The 9,774-nt window shown below is 39.6% G+C and overlaps 1 protein-coding gene across 1 annotated transcript; it reads right to left on the reverse strand.

The window, feature by feature from the left end:
• Positions 1–4,508: 4,508 nt before the first annotated feature.
• Positions 4,509–8,220, reverse strand: LOC140859486 (putative cysteine-rich receptor-like protein kinase 23). The gene has a single exon (XM_073261448.1). It carries the CDS (start codon positions 7,744–7,746, stop codon positions 6,190–6,192), a length of 1,557 nt encoding a protein of 518 aa, XP_073117549.1. The 5' UTR covers positions 7,747–8,220; the 3' UTR covers positions 4,509–6,189.
• Positions 8,221–9,774: the final 1,554 nt, after the last annotated feature.

Raw genomic sequence — 9,774 nt, forward strand, 5'->3', positions numbered from 1 at the left:
AGGCATATCTACCACCGTCCAAGCGAACAGATCCGTATTTTTCTGCGATAGAGTAGTTAGCCAAGCTTTGGTTACCTGATCTACAGATGATCCAATTTTCACAGTTTGATAAAAATTTTCTTCTCTCAGAGGGACCTCCACTAGATCTTCGGATGGTTGAGCATGCTCTCCAGCCAGATCATCACGAGCATCCAAACCTATTGGGAGTTCAGGTTGGGGCATTGTCGGTTGTTCCTCCGCCCACAGCTTAGCAGCGAAACACTGTTGGGCTACGGCTTAATTGCCTCAGACTTGCCCCACTTCAACTTTCATCGAAAACTTCATCATCAAGTGGTAGCTCGACACCACTATCTTCAGCATTCCTAGACTTGGTCGGCCAAGTATTGCATTGTAGGTTGACGGCAGGTTAAGCACAAGAAAATCAACATGGATGGTTACTTGTCTGGGTTTGGTTCCCACCGTAAGGGACTGTCTGATGGTTCCCTCCGAAATTACTAAACTCATGGAGAAACTTTGGATCGGAGTACTGAATTTATTTAGCTGTTCTGAAACAAACTCCATTGTAGTAAAAGTAGTAAAGTACAAAATATCGACAGAACTTCCATTATCAATAAAAATACGGTGTACATTATAGTCAGTAATTTTAGCAGTAATAACCACCGCATCATTGTGTGGGGTTTGTACACCTTTAGCATCTTGCTCAGTGAACATTATTGGCTCCTCGAATCGAGGCCTCTTCGTTGCATATGTGTCCATCGATCCAGACGAATCCCCAGTTATCATGTAAATTTCACCCCGCAGGGGTTGATCATCTGCTATTGCTTGCCCCTTCGCCTGTGGTTGTGTCAGAGCTGGTTAAGGTTGAGGCTGAGGGGGCTGGTGCTGTCACTGCTGAAGCATGGGATATCTCCACTGCTGCTGCCCGGCCCTTAGAGGATATCGGCGTGGAGGACCTTATCATCGGATGAACCGATTCAGCTTCCCTTCTCGGATCAAATGCTAAATTTTTTTTTTTGAGTTGGTAATAGTCTTCGATATGAAATGGAGGTAGTCTGAGTGCTTCTATTGTCGTCGGCTGGTGATGAAATGGACAGCAAAAGCTTGGCTTAGCTACCGGAAAGAATGAATAGAAGTCGACTTCAGACTGAAATACCAATATCAAAGTAGAGGGGAAGGCTTGGCATAAGATAGCATCGGAGGCTTCCTGAAGAAGTATGACTACTCGAAAGCTGTTGACATGATTGGCGGGGTTTGTGCTAACGTCGTAGCTCTCCAGCTGAGGAATCTTGAAGTTTGGTGGGACAGGTTTCTAGAGAATACTCACCACAAAAGGCAGTTCGAAATCAAACCCATCAGATGGTGTTGACAGATTGTTGCAGATCTGCTGGATCTTCTGATCCATTTCTTGAAGTTTTTGCTCGACCTACATATCTCGATTGGTATGTGCTTCAGAGCACAAAGGAGATCGTTAGTCGGGGGTTGAATCATGCCCCGACTGAGGACTCGAAGACCGCTGTCTCTTTGGTTCTTGGGTCTGATCCATCGTCAGTCACTGGATTGGAGGGATTTGGATTTGATTCACCGGCTATGGTGTTCGTGGAGATTGGATCGCTGCTTGAACGATAGCCGTGAGTTGTTGAACCTGCTAGAAAAGCAGGTTGAATTGCTCCACGATCACCATCGCAGATTACTATACCGATGCAGGAACTTCTGCCGTCACTGAAGGTGTGGAGCAGAGTGGTTTACTTCATTCTGCATCTGCTGGGAGGCGGAGGTGCTAGATCGTTGGAAAGAAGTCTTGCGTTGAGCCATCATTAAGAGTTTCTAACTTGTCTGCTTCTTTTATAGGATCAAAGATTCGATCCTTCCTCTATTTATTGCGATTTGTTTCTGGTTGATGTCGGAGAATAAGGAGGCACAGCATTGGAGTAACCTACAAAAAAGTTCGGACTGGAGGATTGTGCTTCGACAAGGATCCTTTGATGCTCAAGTTAGATTGTACAAATAGAGAAGCAGAGTTTTTAGCTCTATGAGATGGATCACTTATCTGGATCTTTGAGATTTGAGTATTTATAGAGGAGACGACTGTGTAACCATTTCTGAAAGATAAATTGACTGAATCTGGTACAGTTATTTGATTGTGATTCTCCAGATCAGACAGTTGTACCGGTATGATTCTCCTGATCGACAGTTGCACCCAGATAGGATTGACAACCATGGTCAATTAGTGCCTACCTTTTGAACCTAAGCTTGGTCGATTTGCTTCTGAGGAAAGATCAAAGTGTGTGGTGTGCCAACTAGAAGTTGGGACTGATAATTTTTTGATCAAGGCTCAGTTAGATGGATTATTCCGAAAGTCTAGCCAACCCGCAGCTGTTATGCTGATCAGAGATTGTTTCGATATGCAAGTCGAATAGGGATCGGATGCGACTGGAGATCGGCCAACTGATTCACCGATCAAAGGTCGGACCAAATCTTTTCCATCCAAGATTTAGGTAAAGAACTACCAATTATAGGTCGGATTAAAAACTAACTGACTAGGGGTCACGCCAGGTATACGCCGACTAAGGGTTGGAGAGAATAGCCTCCGACCAAGGGTCGGGACAGATACATGCTGACCATGGGTCGGGCAAACCACAATAATTAGATCGCTTGAGAGGTGCTGATATGGACCCGATGGGTCATAATGGGCTTAAGTCTTCATACATCACCGATCCATTCCAAATCACTCCTAACAATTGGAATCATGAGGGGTGGATGGATGAGATTAAAAGAATGGATAGCATCCATCTACTATTTGGTTCAAAAAGTATAAGAGAGAATTGATGAGAAAGGTGGATTGTCTATTCATCCTGACCATCAATTTGTATCCTTCCAAATTCGAAGGATGCAATGAACGGTGGATAGACATTGATGGGTGGATTTTTATATTGACAAAATTATTTTTCATTAATTTTTTGATAAAACTATAATTTTTGTTTACTTTTCATTCATATTATCTACATATATTTTTATACATACTATTAATCATATACTATTAAATTTTATTACTAATTATTTTAATTTTAATTCATAATTTTGATAATTATAATTATAATTATCTTTTATTTTTTTATTTTTTATTTACTATTTTTAGTTAACTATTTGTATAATATTAATTAATTATTTAAATTAAATTACTAATTAATTAATTATATAATTAATATATAATTAATTAATTAATATGTAATTTATAAAATTATTTATTAAATTAAATTAGATATTTATATAATTTTTACATAAATTATATATTATAATGATTATAAATTTATATATTCTATACTTTTTAGTATAAATAAATATTATAATTTGATGATAGTAATATTTTTATCAAAGGATAGTCTAGTAAAAATATTATATAAATATCATCTATCTTCTTTTTCATTCCTCTTATGCCAAGCAAAGGAGGAAATCATTTCTCTATATCTTTCTATGTTTCACTGAATATATAAAAGAATGGATGGAAGAGAAAGGATTGATGAGAGGCCAAAAATTGGCTAAATAGAGAAAATCATTTTCATTTATCTTATCCCTCATCCATCATCTCTTCTCCATCCATCTTTTTTTTCTATCCATTTTTTGTATCAAACAAAGGATAAAAAAAGGTTGGTCGGTCTCAAATAGAAGAAAAAGGGTTATTGGATACTAAAGTAAGCTAGGTAAGGTTGAATTATGCCAGTAAGGAGGGGCCAAAAGCAAGTCTGAGGAGAGTTGCACTGGCCTGAGAGATGCTAGCTAACAGTACGGGTCGAACGGAAAAGCCCGTGGTGCAAGATCGACCAAGTCATAGGGAAGGCCTAAAATCTGATTCTTATATCATCAATCAGCATGCTGCAGGTTGAGCATGAACATCCAACACTTTCAGAACAATTACCAAACAATGCAATAACTACTAGAGGGAGGTTAAGAATTCGAAATTAAAGGTAATAACCTACAAAGAGGAAAATAGGACAGTGGTAATAACCAATTTGGATACGTGGCAAAAAAGGAATTGGATGTTTTAGGCGGTAAGAAGAATGTGGTAGTGACGGATGTATAAATATGGAATTGTAAAATGGAGGGACCTTTTTCAGCATCTAAATGAATCTATTGATTTAATTGTATCTTAGACATTTTGATTTCCCCTTCAATTTTCTTTAATTTTACGTAGTTTAGGTGGCATTCGGATAGTTAAAATCTTTGAAGCTCAAGATAGCTGAACCCATCAACTTCTCTTCTTTATTCCGGAGATAATTGGTGGTATATCCATGAAATTACCCAACCCAACAGTAGACTTGTTCTCCTTTGGCATCTGTTTCAATAAAAAGGGGGCGATTGCAGGTAACTACAGAAGTTATAGAGTTCATGCTACGTTGAAAGCTTGGCCACATGAATCAGGAACTACATTGAAAAACTTAGCTCAAGATAACTGAACCCATCAACTTCTCTCCTTTATTCTGGAGATAATTGGTGCTATATCCATGAAATTACCCAACCCAACAGTATACTTGTTCTCCTTTTGCATCTGTTTCAATAAAAAGGGGGCGATTGCAGGTAACTAAAGAAGTCATAGAGTTCATGCTACCTTGAAAGCTTGGCCACATGAATCAGGAATTACATTGAAAAACTTATCATAGTTTGATTTGATCTCGAGTTTATAATTCCATACGACCATGTGCATTTGAGCCAATCTCATTGCTCATATCTAGACTCTGGTAAATGAGATTCGGCCTGCATTTGGGCTGCAATTCTGATGCGTGTTGTGGGACTAAGTTGACTATGAGTTGTATTCGAGCCCATTTTAGTTGGGCCATGACTTTGTTTAAGCAAATTAGGCCATCAGTTCGGTGTTGCTTGCGACCCATTTACAGGTTCGATTAGGATGGTTCCGTTTGAAATTCAAAGACCCAATGTTTTCACGGAAGCACAATAGACAAAGCACACGAGGCTCAGACGAAAAATAGTTACATCTCAAATTGAAAACGCACTTGTTAACAAAATGAGGAAATTATTATAGATTGACAAAATGATCTCTCAAATCATGCTAACACTCCTCCTTAAACTCAAGGTGGTGATATTGGTGCTAATTTGAGTTTGAAAATCGTTATTTTTCTTATAGATAAAAATGCTATAGAAGAGAAGACTAGTGCTCAAAGAGAGGCAGCTGAAGGCCGAAGATCCTTGCAAACAAAAATGCTATATAAGGCCGACTATCTTTATTGACAAAACAATGCCACAGAAGAGAAGGCTAGCATTCAAATAGAAGATAGTCGAATATCAATAATCTTCTTAAACAAAAATAATATAGAAGAAAAAAAATCCTCAAATTGAGCAGTGAAGGAACCAAAGGCAAAAAAAAGCCAAAAAAAAAAAAAGATCTTAAAATGCACGGTGAAGAAACTAGAAGCATAAAAACTTTCAAAGAAAAGAAAAATACCTTAAATTAGATGATGAAAGAGCTAAAAATAGAAAAATATCCAAAGAAAAGAAAAAGATCTCAAATTGGGTAATGAAGGAATCAGAGGTAGAAAGACATCCAAAATAAAGAAAAATGCTTCAAATTGGACAGTAAAGGAGTCATAGGCAGAAAAGCACCCAAACAAAAGGAAAAGATTTTAAATTGGGCCAGCGAAGGGGTTAGAGATAGAAAAATGCTAAAGAGAAGAAAAAATGCCTCAAACTAGATGATAAAGCTGCCAAATATAAGAAAACACTCAAAGAGAAGGAAAAGACAATGAAAAATAGTTGCGGATTCATCTAAAAATAAAGGATTTTTGGATCTTAATCCATAAAAAAATGTACAACGATAGCCATAGCAAAGACGGAAGAAATAATAGTGACATATTAGATGATCGGTAACTACTATACCATATCAAAAAATTTGGAGGAAGAAAAGAAAATAAGATAGAAAGAGAAAAAAAAGACTTTATTATTTCTGTTTCAATTATATCCCATACATCTCAACGATTATATATGCTAGTATATGAACTCCATAAAAAAAAAAAAGTAATAACTGATGCAGAATTATGCTAATAAAAAAAATAATATAGAATTATATTAATAAAAAAAAATATTATGGAACCATATTAATAAGAAAATTAATATAAGTTAATACGTGATTTCTAAATTCATGCCAGCAATATTATCTTGTTCTGTAATAAATTGGATAGGTCACCTTCCTACCACTTTTCCAAGTCCATCCATAGAATTGATCACCAACAGACAAAGCATCGCCACCATCATAAAGTTCGGCCCACAAACACTCCCTCCGCTCTTGACAGGAGGCGACGAGTCCGCATTCCCTTTCCCAGCCGGCGCTGGCGCTGGTGCTTCTGCCGCCAATATGCTGGTGTCAAAGAACGCATAGCTCTCATACCTCGCCGTACAACTCCCTGACAAAAACCGCCAACCTTTCCTCTGCTTGCATGTCGTCGTCGCGTTTCCCATCGCTTCGCTCAAACAATCCTTGCAACCATCTCTGCTAAGATCTCTCGTGCACTGCACCAGTCCATAGGCGGTGCCGTTCCCCACCATATCGGCTGCGAACATTCTCTGGCTTTCTGGGGCCTTGTCGACGAGACTCGTCATCATTTGAATCACAGGTGCATCCTCTGCCTCTGATATTTTAACCTGGTTACATAGAACCCGTATGTCGTTGCTGACTGCACCAAAGAAGTTTCCATTGGAGTACCTCAAGAGGCACTTCTCGTGCCAGACGATGGCTTGAGTGTTGTTGGGGCAGTCGTCGACCGCATCAGCGGCCGCGTCGTTAAGACAACTCAGGCAGGCTTTGCCTTCTGGAGCAAGATCAGCTCTACAGAGCGCGAGCCCATAGAGCCGGTCCGGGTCAACGCCGACACTGGTGTTGTAGAAGCCACTGGCACGAGCTTGGCTTGTTAGAGACGAAAGCAGATTTTTGAGGTCTTGTTTCCAATTGCCATCGCCTGATGGGAATTCGTCGTCAGAGCATTTGCTCACCACGAGCTCGGGGGATGTGTAGTTTGAGTTTCGGAGGAAGGGGGTGTTCTCGTACCGAATGCTGCAGCTGGGACTTAGGAATCGCCATCCTTGGTGGCCACTGCAACAGCTCTTAATGTCCTGAAAGATAATGTTCAAGCACTTGGCGCAGTCCGCGCTGGTGATGTCCATGGTGCACTCCGCCATTGCAAACAGTTGGTATCGGAACGATGCATTGGCGGCGAACATCAACGTTTTGTTGTACGGAGCCTCCTTCACAAGGTTATAGACGAAGTCCAGTGGCCTTTGGGGATCCGACACGTTGTAGGGGTTGGACATGGAAAAGCCGTTGGGGTCCATGATGCCGAAGAAGTCGTGGTCGGAGTAGCGGAGCTGGCAGTAGTCGTAATAGATGATGGCCTGGCGTTTGGAACACGCCTTCTGGACGTCGGTGGTGGCCGCCTTGATGCATGCTTGGCAGTCGGTGGGGGAGAGGTCTCCTTCACAGAGGAAGAGGCCGTAAACACGGTCACTACCGGTACCGGCAGTGTCGTTGTAGAAGTGGGAGGTGGGGGACTTGGAGTTGAGGGAGGAGAAGAGGGTGTTGAGGTTGGTTTGGAAGGCGCTGCCGTTAGTGTATGCTTCGCCGGAGCAGTTGGAATTAAGTGGGCTAACGCTAATGGGACCGGCACCGACAGCAGACCGGAGGAGTAGAAGGTAAAGTGAAAGGAAGAGCAGGAAGCTCCAGGGTTTGGAATGAAGATGAGACATTTGATCCTAGATATTTTCCTTACAGTGCTTTGTTAGTGTTGATGAGAATTTCTTGGGTTGATGAAGTATGTAGCTAGATTTTGTTTCTTTATAGCAGAACGGGTTGGAAGAGAGAAGTAAATTCTATGAAAGAGAACAAATATTGCAGACTTGGACGGACTTGGACGGAAGACTCACAAGTCACAATTTGTTGGAGTCCAGCTTTGGAGGTCATGACTTTCCACGCGATAGCCTCTCTCGTCTACCATTGGTCATTCATGGCGGGTGGAAAGCGGAAAACTCGTCGACATTCTGGGTGGGTGGACTTCGGGTCGTTTTCCTGAGCTATGGAAAATTTGGGTGGAATGTTTCCCGTGTGGAATCCACTATTCGGAGGTAGGCCGGCCTTCAAACTTCCAGATCACAGCTCATAAAGAAGCGACACCCTCCTACCAACTTAAGTCTACCAATGTGCCTTTGTTATTGTGGAGATAATTACAGAATTTTCCAATCCAAAATATTGATGTAATATTTTTTTTTTTTCATTGACTTTGTTGATAATATATATGATAGATTAAGTCTATCCAAAATTTTCCTCCCCCACTTTTTTTTTTTACATTCTATTGAATGTGATTGGCTGAAAGAAAATTTATAAAAAAGAAAAAAAAACTAAGGCTTTTCATATTTGGAAAGCTAGTTATAGGTTTTTAAAATTTTTTAGTTTCTTATGAAATAAATAAATAATTTCTAAGAAAAAAATTTTTAAGCATTCTTTCTTCCATTTAAATAAACTCTAAAGAAAAAAGGATGTCACATTGTACGGCCTAACAAAATTGGTTATTCTCTATGTTATTGTAAGGCTTCAGAGGTGAGATCGGCAATGAATCGAGCTGGAGAGCTGGAAGTTGCGTCAACATGAACCGCAAGCAAAACCTATAAAAGAAGTCTCAAAATTATGGGATGCCCTCCGATTTAGAACTCTCCGATTTAGGACCTTCGATGCTTAAGTCAACCAGAGCCTTGAGAACATATAGTACAAATGAAAAAGTAGAAAGCAAGAAATGAGAGTTTGAGTGGAGAAAAGTGAAGAGAACTCTGATTTTCTTTAAGAAATTTAACAAAGTTTTATCTCTATTCACTCAGATTTGACTTACCTTCTGAAGAGTACTTTGTCCTCTTTTATAGAGGAAACTTGTTTAGATCTTAAAGAAAGTTTGTTAAGCCGTTAGAGATCTATTAGACCATTAGAAATCTATTAGGCTATTGGGTTGTTATAACAAAATAGCCAGCTGTGCAGAGATCGTAGGGTAGTTGTCTTCGTGGTAAATAAGCTGGAATACAATTGAAAGGTAGTTACAGCTGAGTTGGATGACTGCTGTCAGATAACCATCCATAAATATGGTGGCATATCGGTAAGTGAAATAATTGATATTGATAAATATCTGAACTGGACATCGTGCCTTGATATCGATAATAAAGTCAGTAGGAAATCGAAGTAAGATGGAGGAGATCAAATACAAACCGAGGTGAGCATTCCATTTAGCAGTTTAAGCTGATTAGCAGATAATACTGGAGAGACAAATCGATCATGGGCCGATATCATATGAGAAAATATTTATCTCAAATAACAATCTACTGCCACATGTTTAGATGATGATAAGGTCGGATAATATATACCAACATATGCCTCCCACTTTTCAGACCGAAGTAAAATACTTCACATCGATGTGGAAAGTATTTCAAAGGCTTCATCCAACTTGTATTATCATAATAAATGCTTTATCCCACCAGCAGTTGAATATATTAATTTTTTAATCATTTGAAGCGATGCATCTTTTTTTGAAAATCGCTCCGCTGTATGGAGTAATGATAGGTGCCTGACAAGTTGAGATTCCATTAATGCTAAAATGGTTGACCGCAGAACGTGCGTGATAGGTGCCAAAATTTCATTGGAGAGTTCAACTTTCACACAGATTATGTTTATATGGTGAAATCAGGGAGAGGTGCATTGAAATGACACTGTAAACTCATTGGATGGCTGATAGATGC

The sequence above is a fragment of the Elaeis guineensis genome, chromosome 7 (genome assembly GCF_000442705.2).
Source record: "Elaeis guineensis isolate ETL-2024a chromosome 7, EG11, whole genome shotgun sequence".
NCBI lineage: Eukaryota > Viridiplantae > Streptophyta > Magnoliopsida > Arecales > Arecaceae > Elaeis > Elaeis guineensis.